This window comes from Dipodomys ordii, unplaced genomic scaffold, assembly GCF_000151885.1.
Source record: "Dipodomys ordii isolate 6190 unplaced genomic scaffold, Dord_2.0 Scaffold66, whole genome shotgun sequence".
Classification (NCBI taxonomy): domain Eukaryota; kingdom Metazoa; phylum Chordata; class Mammalia; order Rodentia; family Heteromyidae; genus Dipodomys; species Dipodomys ordii.
This window is the reverse complement of record NW_012267282.1, coordinates 561,750-576,583: the sequence shown is the minus strand read 5'-3', so window position 1 is coordinate 576,583 and position 14,834 is coordinate 561,750. Positions and strand designations below refer to the sequence as shown.

The 14,834-nt window shown below is 45.2% G+C and overlaps 1 protein-coding gene across 1 annotated transcript in view; it reads left to right on the top strand.

Annotated features, from left to right (window-relative positions):
• Ep400 (E1A binding protein p400) overlaps positions 1-14,834 on the top strand; it is a 99,722-nt gene that overhangs the window by 39,179 nt on the left and 45,709 nt on the right. The window contains exons 10-18 of the mRNA XM_013023033.1: positions 2,284-2,443; positions 4,568-4,758; positions 4,970-5,147; positions 7,086-7,222; positions 7,356-7,525; positions 7,765-7,939; positions 8,580-8,716; positions 11,948-12,134; positions 13,167-13,333. Coding sequence (XP_012878487.1) covers positions 2,284-2,443; positions 4,568-4,758; positions 4,970-5,147; positions 7,086-7,222; positions 7,356-7,525; positions 7,765-7,939; positions 8,580-8,716; positions 11,948-12,134; positions 13,167-13,333 — 1,502 coding nt within the window. The remainder of the gene's footprint in view (positions 1-2,283; positions 2,444-4,567; positions 4,759-4,969; positions 5,148-7,085; positions 7,223-7,355; positions 7,526-7,764; positions 7,940-8,579; positions 8,717-11,947; positions 12,135-13,166; positions 13,334-14,834) is intronic.

Below are 14,834 nucleotides of genomic sequence, written 5' to 3'. Positions count from 1 at the left end.
CGACCAGACCAAAAAAAAAAAAAGAATCCCGTGGATTTTCTTTCTTTTTCTTTTTGGTTGTGGGGCTTGAACTCAAGGCCTGGGCGCTGTTCCTGAGCTTCTTTTTGTTCAAGGCTAGCGCTCTACCACTTGAGCCACAGCACTTCCGGCTTTTTCTGAGTACTTTTTTTTTTTTTTTGTCAGTTGGGGGGTTGGACTCTAGGCCTAGGTACTATCCCTGAGCTCTTCAGCTCAAGGCTAGCACTCTACCACTTGAGCCATAGTGCCACTTCCAATCTTTTCTGTTTATGTGGTGCTGAAGAATCGAACCTAGGGCTCCATGCATGAGAGGCAAGCACTCTACCACTGAGCCACCTTCCCATCCCCATGAGTAGTTTATTATAGATAAGAATCACATGGATTTTCCTACCTAGATGGCCTCCAAAATACATCCTGTAGTGAATAAGTCTTACCAGAGCTTATACAACTCAACCACAAATAAATTGGTTCATGTTGTCACACAAGTGTTCTGAGCCAGGAAGATGCTCAGTACTGAGTCTTGAAGTAAGGGTCTGAGTCCTGTCCCTTTACTATTTGCCGAAGGCTGATGGTCTACAACTTAAGCTACACCTCACTTCTGACTTTCTTAGTTAACTGGAGTAGAGAGTCCCACTGGCTTTCCCATCTGGGCTGGCTTCACACCTTATCCTCATCGAGTAGCTAGGATTACAGGTGTGAACCACCACCTCCTGGCTTCTAGTTATCTTTTGAGATAGGGTTTTGCTTTTTGCCTAGGCCATCTTGAACTTTGACTATTGCGAGCTGATTAATAGGCATATACAACTACACCTAGATATTGATTGAGATAGGAGTCTCATGAATTCTTTGGCCCAACCTCAAACTACAATCCTCCCATTCTCAGCCTCTTAAATAGCTATGATTACAGGTGTGAGTCACTGGTACCCAGTTAACATTTTGTATGTATCATGACCATTAGTTATTTTACATCGGTGGTAATTCAATTTTTGGTATATGTATATGCCAGCCCTGGGGCTTGAATTTAGGGTCTGGGCACTGTATTATCTCCAAACTTTTTCACATAAAGTTGATGCTCAAGCACTTGAACCACAGCTTTACTACCAGCTTGGAGATAAGAGTCTCATGGAGTTTTTTGCCCTGGCTAGCTTCAAATTGCAGTCCTCAGATCTCAACTTTCTGATTAGCTAGGATTATAGATGTGAGCCACCAGCGCCAGGCTTCATTTTCATTTTTCTTGTGGTGTTGGAAGTTGAAGCCAGGACCTCACACATGCTGGGCAAGTGTTCTACCACTGAATATTTTTGCTCTTTAATAAAAACCCTCCAAAACTTGACTTTTTTTTCTTTTTTGGTCGTGGGGCTTGAACTTGGCCTGAGATCTTCAGCTCAAGGCTAGCACTCTACCACTTGAGCCACAGCACCACTTTCAGTTTTCTAGTGGTTTATTGGAGGTAAGAGTCTCACGGACTTTCCTGCCTGGGCTGGCTTTGAATCATGATCCTCAGATCTCAGCCTCCTGATTACAGGCATGAGCCACTGTCCAGCTCTCCAAAACTTTTTGAGCACTAGGAAAATGATGCTCTAAAAGCTTTGGGTTTTGGATGGTGGTTGTGATTTATGCCCATTATTCCAGTCACTCAGGAAGGTGAAGTAGGAGCAGCACAGGCTGGCCTAGGCAAAAGGTTGAGATCCTATCTGAAAAGTAAATGCAAACAAAAAGGGCTGGAGATGTGGCTCAAATGGTAGCTTGTAAGGGCTTGAGTTCACCAGTACTGCCAAAAAGCTTCAGATTTTAGAACATTTTATATGATCTAGTTAGGTTTGTTTACCTGGTCGGCTGTATGTAGATATTTCCAAGTCTGAAAACCTCAATACTTTTGGAAATCTCAAGAATTTTGGTTGTTACTGGTGGTACCAGGGCTTAAACTCAGAGCATGTGCTTACTCTCTTTCACTTATGGCTGGTGCTCTACTAATTGAGCCATATCCTTAGTTTCATATTTTGCTGGTTAATTGCAGATAGAGTCTCCTGGACTTTTCTGCCAAAGCTGCCTTTGAACTATGATTCTTAGGTCTGAGCCTCCTCAGTAGTTTAGGATTATAGATGTGATCCTCCTGTGTTGAGCTTCAGAAATTATTAGTCATGGCGCCAGTCATTTTATAAAAGATATTCCAACTTGCATGTATGGTTTCTGAGGAATTATCTAAAGCTAGAAAAAATCCTTTTTACCTTTTTGCTTTGGTTCCTTGTTGTATTTTCTTTTCAGTTAACTGACAATTGTTATAAAATAATGGTGTTTCTTTGTGCAATCCTTTCAGCTGAACTGCCCTTAATTGACCTAATGAAGTTGTATGAAGGTGCCTTTCTGCCAAGTTTTCAGTGGCCACAACCTGAACCTGATTGTGAAGAGACAAGTGGAGAAGAGGGTATGTTTCTAGTATTTTTCTAGTATTATAAAGATGCAGGGTTTGAATTGGGAACTAGTGGTTCACACCAGTGATCCTAGTTAGTTACTCAGGAGGCTGAGACTGAAGCTCAGTTCAAAACCAGTCTGGGAAGACAAATCAGACTCTGACCTTTATTTACCCAGAAGCCAGAGTGGAGGTGTAGCTCAAATGAATAAGAGTGCCAGTCTTGTGCGAAAAAGCTCCTACATTTTAAAACAAGGAGGAAGTTTGCTGAAGGGCCCTGAAATTTGGGATGGGGGTCCTTCAGCACTTGTCTTGTCCCTGCTTACATGCACATGTGTCCAACAATAAGAACAAGTAGAGCTGGGCACCGGTGGCTCACGCATGTAATCCTAGCTATTCAGGAGGTTGAGATCTGAGGATTGCTTGTGGTTCAAAGCCAGCCCAGGCAGGAAAGTCCGTGAGACACTTTTTTTTTTTTGTCGGTCGTGTGTCTTGAACTCTGGGCCTGGGCGCTGTCCCTCAGCTCTTCAGCTCAAGGCTAGCGCTCTACCACTTGAGCCACAGCACCACTTCCTATGAGACTCTTACCTCCAATTAACCACCAGAAAACTGGAAGTGGTACTGTGGCTCAAGTGGTAGAACACTCGCCTTGAGCTGCAGAGCTCAGACAGCACTCAGACCCAGATTTCAAGCCTCACAACTAACAAAAAAAAAGGGCAGCGGGGGAGAGGGGGAGCTCAGTGGTAGACTGCTTGCCTTGCATGCATGAGGCCCTGGCTTCGATTCCTCAGCACCACATAAGCAAAAAAAGCCGGAAGTGGCGCCTTGAGCTGAAGAGCTGACAAACAGTGCCCAGGCCCAGAGTTCAGTCCCCACCACTGACAGGGAAAAAAAAAAAACAAGTAAAATAAGAAGAGAAGTAGACTATGTATTTCCTATATCTATCTGGAATGGCTAATGAAAAGCAAACTCAACTATGTCAAATGTATTCAACTAACATAGCATAGCTCCCAAAACATGATAAAAACCTAACGTTTATAAAACAATGGCTGTTAGACATCTAGAGAAAAACATGATCATAGCCTGCACAACTTTATCCAATGCTCTGATAAATATGCCAAGTTAGCCAGAGCATAGAATTTAAAGTTTATTCAAAAAGTTCATTTTATTCAAGTGTTTATTTTCCTTTTAGTTTGATGAAGGGGAAAACTGGAAAATAATTTAATTTTAAGCTTTCACCCCTAGTTATTTAGCTTTCATTTTCAAACCTGATTGTATGTGTGTGTGTGTGAGAGAGAGAGAGAGAGAGAGAGAGAGAGAAAGAGAAGCAAGGAAGAAAAAGAAGGAGAGGAAGGAAGGAAGGAAATAGAACTCCGGGCCAGGGAATTTTCCCTTAGTTTTTTCAGTCAAGGCTGGCACTCTATCATTTGAGCCACACCTCCACTTTTTCTAGAGTGGTGGAGGGGAGATTTCTTCTTAGATACTTTCTATCCATTATTCTAGCTCTTAAATGTCATAGAGGACTTTCCCAAATACCAAGCTATTGAGGCTATCCAGAGTGGTCTATTTTTTTTGGGGGGGTCCAGTCGTGGGGCCTGAACTCTGGGCTCTGTCCCTCAGCTCTTCAGCTCAAGGCTAGCGCTCTACCACTTGAGCCACAGTGCTACTTCCGGCTTTTTCTGCTTATGTGGTACTGAGGAATCGAACCCAGGGCCTCATGTATGCAAGGCAAGCATCAAGAGTGGTCTTAAATGTAATATTTCATAGGGGTTCTTGTTCATTTATCCAGGTAGTTATATAAAATGGATTACAAAGGAAAAGTTTTGTTGGTCTTCTCTCTTTTGTTGGTTGTGGGGCTTGAACTCAGGGCCTGAGGAATGTCCCTGAACTCTTTTGCTCAAGGCTAGTGCTCTACCACTTTGAGTTATAGTGCCACTTCCAGTTTTTGGGTGGTTAATTGGAGATAAGTCTCATGAGGACTTTTCTGCCCTGGCAGACTTTGAGCTATTATCCTCAGATCTTAGCCTCCTAAGTAGGTAGGATTACAGGTTTGAGTCACCGGTGTCTGGCTTGAAGTATTCGTATTTTCTGTTTTTTTTCATTCTTTTCATGTTCCATTTTTTTCTATTGATGTTCTAGATATGGAAGAGTGTCTGAGTGACCGGGAGAGCCAGAGGGCTTCGGTTCTCATAGACTCCCTCTTTATTATGGATCAGTTTAAAGCCACAGAAAGAGTGAACCTTGGAAAACCTAACACCAAGGACATTGCAGAAGTCACAGCTGTGGCTGAAGCTGTCCTGCCCAAGGGCAGTGCCCGGGTCACAACTGCGGTGAGGCATGGGGTCATTGTGTGCAAATTGTACGAGGAAAGCTTTCTATTCCAAATAGGCTCTTTGTCCCAACTGCAGAAGTTCCCAAAAATGGCCTCATCATTTGTAACTGGCCAACAGTAATACCATTTGACTCTTTTGATTTCAGCTTGAGAAAGAATTTTTGCTCATTATTTTGACAAGTAATTCTTTGGCTGGTCTGTCACTACAGGTGAAGTTTAATGCACCATCTTTATTGTATGGTGCACTCCGAGATTATCAGAAGATTGGCCTGGATTGGTTGGCCAAACTCTATAGGAAGAATCTGAATGGCATATTGGCAGATGAGGCTGGGCTTGGTAAAACAGTGCAGATTATTGCTTTTTTTGCCCACCTTGCCTGTAATGAAGGTAAGAGATTTGTATTTTTGGACAATACATCTGTGCTAAGATTTCACATAGGCTGTATAAGGGTGAGGACTCGGCCTTCTCACCTTCTCTTGGCCCCTGTCCTTTGACCAGAGCCAGAATATGGGCTCAAATGTCCATTGCAAGTGAGGCATCTGTGGCTTGTGCCTGAAATCCTAACTGCTCAGGTGGTTGAGTTCCAAAAGATTGTTGTTCAGAGATAGCTAGGGCAGAAAAGTCCTCAAGACTGCATCTTTAATTAACTGGCAAAACGTAGTGCTGAAGGCATGATGCAAATGGTAGCGTGCCAGCTGAGTAAACAAGCTGAGCAAGTGAGGCTCTGAATTGAAGTACTAGTGAAACAAAACAAAAACTCATTGTAGCCAGATGTAGTATATGAATGGCTGTATTCCCAGTACTGAAGAGGCTGAGTAAGACAGAAGTATCCCTGGAAAACATAATCAGACACTGTCTTAAAAATAGAGAACACAAAAATATTTGTTGCATAACAGCTAAAACATCATAATTAACATTAGGTGAAATGACTCACTGTTATTCAAAAATTAATACAAAGCCATGCCAGCCTGCAACTGAGCTTTCTAACTTGGGTGTCACACACAGCTTGTGAGCAGCAGAGCAGATGCATGGTTTCCAGAATATGCTAGTCTCCTCTTCTTCCTCCTCCTCTTCTCTTCCTCTACTTCCCCTTCTCTCCTTTTCCTCCTTTTAAAAATGCTTATTTAAAAAAAAATTATTATAAAGGTGACATGCAGAGGGGTCACAGATAACGTTAAGTAAGTCGGATAAAGAGAACATCTCTTTTTTTGATAGTGTCACTCCTTCCCTCATTCTCTGTTTGTCCCGCCCATCTCCACCCACAAGTGTTGTCTGGTAAATACCACTGCTGCATTTGTTCACCCTTTGTCCCTCCTTTTCTATACGCTCCTTACTCTCCCAAAAACAGATAAGTGAACAAACAAAGCAGAAATAAAAAGAGAAAAAGACAAAAAACAAAGAAAAAAACTAATTTCCATTTTATTTTGAAAAATATATGATCAGAGGCCCATAGGCCTTGTACCTTTGTGTGCCTCACCTAAGAGCATCTTCCTTTGGTCTCACTGTGTGAGACACCTAGAGTCCTGTGTAATAACATGTCCCAGTGTATTTTAAATCTAGCTTCTGCATATGAGAGAAACTTGCACCAATTGACTCTGAGTTTTCCTTTTCTTCCTCTTTTTCTCCCCCTCTTTCTCTTCTTCTTCCTTCTCTCCCTCCCTCCTCTTTTGTGGGAACAGGATTCTTTTGAGAGGGATGTTGAGCTCAGGACTTTGCACTTACGAGATTGGCATACCACCACTTTATGTCACAGGTCCAGCACTTTAGATACTTTTTGTATAGGGTCTCATGGGTTTTTTGTTTATTTGTTTACATGTGGCCAGCTTCAGACTGCTATCTACCTACTTAAGATTCTCACCTACCCAAGACTACAGTAACAAACCACCATGCCCAGACCTAATCACAAACTCTTGAATCACTTGGTTTGTACAACCTATGGTATCCACCATTGTACCCAAGGCTTTCTTGTGCTGTTATATACATATCCCCCTTGCCTCTCCTGCTGAGTTCTGCCTTTCTGAGCAGCATTTCTATCTTTTTTTTAAGTACATTTTTATTTTTTTTGAGTAGTTATACAAAGGAATTGCCATTCAGCAGAGCAGTTTGTGAATACAGTGCCTCTTGATCTATGTTACCCCTTTTATTCTCACTCATCCCTGAGCTGATACTTTGCTCAGGTTCAGTGGGAGTGCTAGTGTACAGCATTTGTTACCTTGATGTCTGCTTTCCTTGTGTGTCACCTACTTAACTAGCTTTGCTGCTAAGACATGGTGTCGGGTGATTAGACTGGACAGATTAAGTGAAATATTCTGCCTCTTTTTGTAGGTAATTGGGGTCCCCATCTTGTTGTTGTGAGGAGCTGCAACATACTCAAATGGGAACTTGAGTTGAAACGCTGGTGTCCTGGGTTAAAAACCCTCTCCTATGTTGGCAGTCACAGGGAACTCAAAGCAAAGAGACAGGTATTTTTAATTTATTTTTATTTTTTTGTTGTATAGTAGGCCTGGCTTGATGTGGCGTGGCAGTCTGTCAGTGCTTTGCAGATGATGGCTGCCAAGAACCGCGGGAAGACAAGGGCTTCTTTCTGTGCTGCAGGAATGGGCTGAGCCCAACAGCTTCCATGTCTGCATCACGTCCTATAAGCAGTTCTTCAGGGGTTACACTGCGTTCTCCAGGGTGCGCTGGAAGTGCCTTGTCATTGATGAGATGCAGCGTGTGAAGGGCATGACTGAGAGGCACTGGGAAGCTGTTTTCACCCTGCACAGGTCAGGTCTGAATGCCACTCAAGTACTGTGTGCTGCCCACCCACCCCTAGTAATACTGCCTTGTACCCTTCACCTTTGTCACAGGGCTGAGGAGACACCCAGAGCTCCTTTGTTCAGACCCTTTCATTAACATGAGCTGCATAGAATGGCTATTGCCCCTTTTGTACACATTTCCCAGAGAGATGGACTGTGCAGAATCATGCATTTAAGATTCCAGCCTTACCTCATTGTGTTTGCAGCCAGCAGCGCCTGCTTCTGATCGATGCACCACTACATAACACCTTCCTGGAGCTCTGGACCATGGTGCACTTTCTCATCCCCGGGATCTCCAGGCCTTACCTGAGCTTTCCCCTGAAAGCCTCCAATGAAGAGAACCAAGATTACTACCATAAAGTGGTCATAAGGCTCCACAGGGTACCTGTACTTCTGTGTCTCCAGCTTACTCGCAAACATGCATGCGCCTTACTGTAAATGGGTTAGACCTCTGTGTCTCCTCCAGCTTACTCGTGAACATGCATGCGCCTTACTGTAAATGTGTTAGACCTCTGTGTCTCCAGCTTACTCGCAAACATTCATGCGCCTTACTGTAAATGGGTTAGACCTCTGTGTCTCCAGCTTACTTGTGAACATGCATGCGCCTTTCTGTAAATGGATTAGACCTCTGTGTCTCCAGCTTACTCGTGAACATGCATGTGCCTTACTGTAAATGTGTTAGACCTCTGTGTCTCCTCCAGCTTACTCGTGAACATGCATGCACCTTACTGTAAATGTGTTAGACCTCTGTGTCTGCAGCTTACTTATGAACATGCATGCGCCTTACTGTAAATGTGTTAGACCTCTGTGTCTCCAGCTTACTTATGAACATGCATGCCCCTTACTGTAAATGGGTTAGACTTCTGTGTCTCCTCCAGCTTACTCGTGAACATGCATATGCCTTACTGTAAATGTGTTAGACCTCTGTGTCTCCTCCAGCTTACTCATGAACGTGCATGTGCTTTACTATAAATGTGCTAGGGCCTTGTTTTGGGAAGAAAACAGGCATTATTTTCTCCAGGTGACACAGCCATTTATTTTGAGGAGAACTAAGAGAGATGTAGAGAAGCAGCTGACCAGAAAGTATGAGCACGTTTTGAAGTGTCGCCTTTCCAGTCGGCAGAAGGCCTTGTATGAGGATGTCATTCTACAGCCTGGGTGAGTGCTGGGCTTGCGTGTGCCCACTTGCTTGCCCCCACTCTGAGCGTTAGGTGTATTCTCTGATGTCTTGTTGGGAGCTCTTGCTTGTGAGAACCAGGTGAACAGATGGGTGCAGAACAATTGTGTGAGCATGCTTCACTGTGCACCAAGATGGGGAGCAGCTGGTGATACCTGTCAGCAGCTGGCTGTTGGCCTCACAGCACCCTGCTGCTTCTCATCTTAAGGACATGGTGTATACTTGCAGCCCTGAGAATGATGTTTATGTTTCTGAAGTTCTTATAGTCATGGGTGGCACTGTGTATTCCTCGTTTGGCCATTATTGCAGTGTGTCTCAAAAGTTTATTGGGACCTGGGTACTGGCTCAAATCTAATCCTGCTTACTCAGGAGGCTGAGATCTGGAGATCACAGTTAAGAGCCAGCCTGGCAGGAAAATCCTAAGACTTATCTCTAATTAACCATCAAAAAGCCAGAGGTGGAACTGTGGCTCAAGTAGTAGAGTGGTAGCCTTGAGCATAAAAGCTCAGGGACAGCACCTGGTCCTAAGTTCAAGCCCCAGGATTGGCATTAAAAAAAAAAAAAAGCTGGGCACTGGTAGTTTACACCTGTAATCTGTAAGCCGTAATCGTAGCTATTCCGGAGGCTGAGATCTGAGGTTTGCAGTTCAAAGCCAGCTCAGGCAGGAAAGTCCCTGAGAATCTCATCTCCAATAAACCACTCAGAAAATGGGAAGTGGTGGAGTGCTTACCTTGAGCTGAAGAGCTCAGGGACAGCGCCCAGGCCCAGAGCAGAGCTCAACCCTATGGCTGAAAAGAAAATGTTGGGTGCTGTGGTGGCTCATGCCTGTAATCCAACTTCTCAGGCTGAGATCTGAGGGTCACATTTCAAAACCAGTCTGTGCAGGAAAGTCCCATGAGACTCATCTCAAACAAACTACTCAGAAAAAGCCAGAAGTGTCACTGTGGCTCAAGTGGTAAGAGCGCTGGACTTGAGTACAAAGAGGCCCAGGAATGGCACCAGGCCCTGAGTTCAAGTTCCAGGACTGACAAGAAAATAAAATTATTGAGAAATTTAGGACAGAAATATATATGCATGCTTACTTACTTTCTAGTTTCTCCGGCAGTCCTCAACAAACCAGTGGTGTGAAACTCACCTTGTCAATTCACTGTAGAATAGGAACAATAACATACACTCATCCATAACATCATCTGTGGCTAGCCCTTCTGAATGTGGTGGGAGCCAAAGGTGCTTTGCTGTTGCCTCTGCTGTGGTGCCAGTCAGATCTCTCAGTGAAGTATTGGTGTCACTCTTTGCTGGCTTCGGTCTGGTTGATGCACAATGTCTGGTGGAGAGGGACACAGCTTCTGTGGTGGCCAGGAGCTATCACCAGCACACAGGGGAAGCATTCCTCAGTTACCTTGCATTTCTTAGCTTACCTACCAACCAGAAGCTCTGACAAGTTGTTCCTTAATGTATTGGCTTGTACTCATGGAATTAAGCATTATGTTGAGAGTTATGGTGTCTGTTATTGAGGTGTGAGAGACTTTTAGTACTAGGGCCCAGTAGGTGAAAGCAGATCTTGTTTTACTGATCTTTGGCTGATTCTGCCCCCCTAGTGGCATGGTAGGGAGAAACTTCCTATTTATGTGTGGTTTTCTTCTCTGCATATCAAGTGCTAGGGTGTGAGGTGTGCATATTCCTCCATCTTGCCTTTGGTCATTTTTTAAAGCATTGTCAGGTGCTGCCACACTGTGGGCTGTTGCTGTCTACCTCAGGTCCTCCAGGGATGCTGAATGTCCTGTCCTGGCCAGCCTTCCTTTTTGCATTGTGCCGTTGAGATAGGGCTGCTGCCCATCTAGACTCCACCCTGCTTTTGCGCTGTCTGCTCTGCTTTGTCTCTAGGCTCCTCAGGGAGCTGCATGTATGTTCTTCAGTTCCTCTTGCTATGTTCTTCTCTAGGAAGCTCCTGTCTTTCCTTTTCCTTGGTCTTTCTCCAGGAGCCTCACCCTAGGATCAGCCTTCCTACAGAGAGAACCATGACACTGTTTAAACTCCTTCCCTGAGCAGCAGATATGTCTTAAGTGATAAGAGCATCTGCTTGCAAGCCTGAGCCTTGAGCTCAAACACCCGTACTGCTAAAATAAAAGAAAGGTGTACATCATTGGCTCACACCTATAGTCCTATCTACTTGAGAGAATCATGGTTAGAAGCCAACCTGGGCAGAAAAGTTCACTAGATTATCTCCAATTAACTAGAGCTGTGCCTCAATAATAAAGCCCTATAAATGAAGAGAGCTGAATGAGAGTAAGATGCCCTTAGTTCAACACAGTACCAACGGAGCAGAAGTCAAATAACTTCCCTCCCTGTCCCTTTCCTCCATCTTTGTCCCCTCAGCCAGGCACTGTCGTTGCTCACCCTTCCTTCCTGTGCCCCAATGTGTCCCAGCACCCAAGCCACTGTGCCGGTGGCTTCAGGCGGTGAGTCTGTTGCAGCACGCCCTGGGGCAGCGTCGTCCTAGGAGACTGGCTTGTCTTGAGCTGCTCCTCTCGTAACTTTTTCCTCTTCCTGTTGTAGATATGTTTGACTTAGAAACCTTCAGTGATTCGCTCCATACCTTCTCAGGTTCCATGTTCCTTCCTGAATTTCTCCAGAGTAGGCAACCCTCACTACATATTTCTGGCTGCTGAACATGCTGTGTTCTATCCAGGCAAGCTTCTTCTCTTCCAGGAGATCCATTCCAGCTGCACCAGGGCCCAGCTGTTTGTCTGCTCGGTATCTTGTTCACCATTGTTCAGTGTAACTCCCATAGGATCAGGTGTTAGCAGCTCTATCTTGTGAGACTGGGGATGCACTTTCTGCAGTGTTTTCATCTTGCCCTTCTGCCTGGCCCGTTTCTCTCACCCTTGGAATTGTCTGCCTCTGCTCCTCCTTCAGGGTCCTCGTCACAGTGGTGGAAACTTGTTGAAAGGACAGCTCGACCATGTCTGGCCTCTGGTTCATGGCTCTCTGACAGAGTATATTTTTGCATAGGGAAGATGAGGGACACAATGGGTGAATAAAAGGCCTGTGTGGGAATGTGGACCTGAATGTTCAGCAAAACTAATGTCATGTAGTATAGGGGAACATGCCAGTGAAGCTTCTGGGGTTAGTATAGGAGATGGTAAGGAGTCAGAGTGTAAATACAGATTTGCCATTCTGCCTCAACTACCTGTCTGTTCTCCAATGAGCAGGACACAAGAAGCTCTGAAGAGCGGGCACTTTGTCAGTGTCTTGAGTGTCCTGATGCGTCTGCAACGCATCTGCAACCACCCTGGGTTGGTGGAGCCCCGGCTACCAGGATCTTCCTATGCAGCTGGCTCTCTACAGTACCGATCTGCCTCTCTTATTCTCAAGGCCCTGGAGAGAGAGTTTTGGAAGGTAAGTACAAGAAGCTAAATCACGGCTTGAGGTCTTTCCAGGCACTTGCTAGATAAAACTCAGGCATCTATACAAAGCAACTTTCAGCCCCTTTCTCCAGCCTTTCCTGACCACCATCAGACTGTTCTCAATCTGTGGACTTAACATGTTCTGGTTGCTTTATGAGAATCACATGCAGCCTTTCGTGTCTCACTTCTTTGACTTAACATATTCTTGAAGTTTACCCTGTTTTGTTTGTCAGAATGTTTGTCTGAATATCCTTTTTAAAGGCTGAAGTAAGAGTCTCTGCATATACATGAGCTTCCATTGCTCTTGGGAGTACACTAGGAAGGGAGTTGCCAGGTCACTTTGTGTCTTCCTCTTTTGAATATGCCACTGTGGTTGGGCCACCTGGCTTGCTTGCCACTTCCCACTCTCCATTCTTCACCTGCCCTGCTCTTGCCCTCCTCTTGGGGGTGGGGTTACTTTTTTGTTATCTAAAGCCCTGAGAAGCATGGACGAGTGGTACCAGGGAAGGCGGGTGCTTGCTGCTGTTAGAGGCAGAGCTATGTGTCTAGACTGGATGTCGTTGGACCAAGGGCTGTGCCCTCCAGCAGTTCTGTTCCTGTCTACTGAAACGCCCAGGATTGGCCTCCAGTGAGACTTCAAGTCTCTGAAGTGAGCCTTGCTAAAGTCATTTCTACACCAACTTCCACATGCCCCAGCTCATACAGGCTTCACCCGAGCCCTTCCCCTGCTCTCTGCATAGTGTCTAGACTTGGAGCTGCCTAAGTTCTTTCTCTAAGCTCTAGTTTGTCTCTCAGGGCTTGTTCCTCATTCTTGGGACCCTGGGGAAGACCAAATGCATTAAGCATAGGGGAGTCATGACCTGCCTAACCCAAGCAGTGTTTGTGAGCTGCCCTCCAGGGTAGAGCCTTCTCAGCTTGGCTCCCTCCTCATAGCAGCTCATGGTTCCCTCTCAGTTATTTCCTCGGCCATCTTCTATAGCACTTTTTTTTTTTTGGTTCTTTTTTCTTTTCTTTTTCTACTTAGGAAACCGATCTTTCTATATTTGATCTTATTGGGTTAGAAGATAAAATCACTCGCCATGAAGCGGAATTGTTATCTAAGAAAAAGGTGACTCGGAAACTCATGGAGGAGGTGTTTGTGTCACCACCCCCATCAACACGGCCAGCAGCAGTGAAGTTGAAGGCAAGCAGGTATGTGGGTATGAGTTAGGAGCAGCACCTGGCTGGGAGTCAGCTCCCTAGCACTTGGGGTTGGGAACTTTCCACCCCTTCAGCTGACCCTGGGCCATCAATAGTGAAGAGGAATGCTGTAATCTTAAGTAGGTTTCCCGATTCTCTCAGGAATTTTCCCTGGACAGCAAGTGTCGCTGCTGTCCAAGGAGTGCTCTTAAGCAAGCTTGTGGTTTGGGATGCACATGAGAGTTTAGTCTGCCGGCTGGTATAGCCAGGCATCTTGTTAGTGGTATGCTTGTGACAGGGTAGGCAGGGGTTTCTACTGGATTGCATCAAAGCTGTTCTCAGAATATCTCCACAGCAATGTGAAAGGATGGTTTTATGAATCTGAGAGGGATAGACATACTAGATGGTGATAGTGAGAAATACATGATTCAGGATAGACTAAGTAGACTAAGCCCTCCTGAAATGAAATGAAAGTTGGTACTTGAGATAAAAGGGGCCTGTTCTGCCGAGCGCCAGTGGCTCATCCCTATAATCCTAGCTACTCTGGAGGCGGAGATCTGAGGATTTCGGTTCAAAGCCAGATCAGGCAGGTCTATGAGACTCATCTCTAATTAATCACCAGAAAAACAGAAGTGGTGCTGTGCTCTCGTGGTAGAGCACTCGCCTTGAGCTAAAGAGCTCAGGGACAGCACCATGCCCAGAGTTCAAGTCCCATGGCCAACCAAAAAAAAAAAGCAGGGAGTGGGGAGAAGATGAGCCAGTTCAGCAGATTGATAGCCCCTTCTGACCTTAGCTTACGTGAGTATTGAAACCAGTTGTCTTCAGATTGGTGGTGGTAGGAATGGCAGCAGCAGGTTTCTGCAGACCCCCAGCCTGTCTACTTAGGAAACCTCTGACCTGATGTACCAGACAAATGGGTTCACTTGTGCTCACTGGATTTTGTTAAAAGGCTCAGTGGAGCCAGGTGCTGGTGGCTTATGCCTGTAATTCTAGCTACTCAGGAGCCTGAGATCTGAGGGCCATGGTTTGAAACCAACCCAGACAAGGGAAATCTGTGAGACCTTATCTCCAGTTAATTCCCCCCAAAAAAGCTGAGAGAAGAGGTTTGGCTCCAGTGGTAGAGTGCTAGCCTTGAGCAAAAAAGCAAAAAGCCTAAGGACAGAGCTCCGGCCCTGAGTTCAAACCCTGGGCCCAGGACCAGCACACAAAATGAGGCTCAGTGTTGTCTCTGCCTGTTGTCGTAGTGCAGTGGTTTTGAAAACCACCACTCCCGTTTTCTAGGTGAAAAAGAGCAGGCTGCACCTTGTTGGACTTGGTGTCCCCCCCTCACGCGAGTGCCTTTCCAGACCCGCTGTGCCCACCCATCCTGAGTCCGTATTTACTCAGCATGACTGTTCTGCCCATTTTGCTATTACTCTGAATTGTAGTGTGCAGATGCTACAAGCCAGAGATGTTTTTTCTAATCCACATTGATACTTTATATTAAGATTATCTTTTTTTTTTTTTTTTTTTT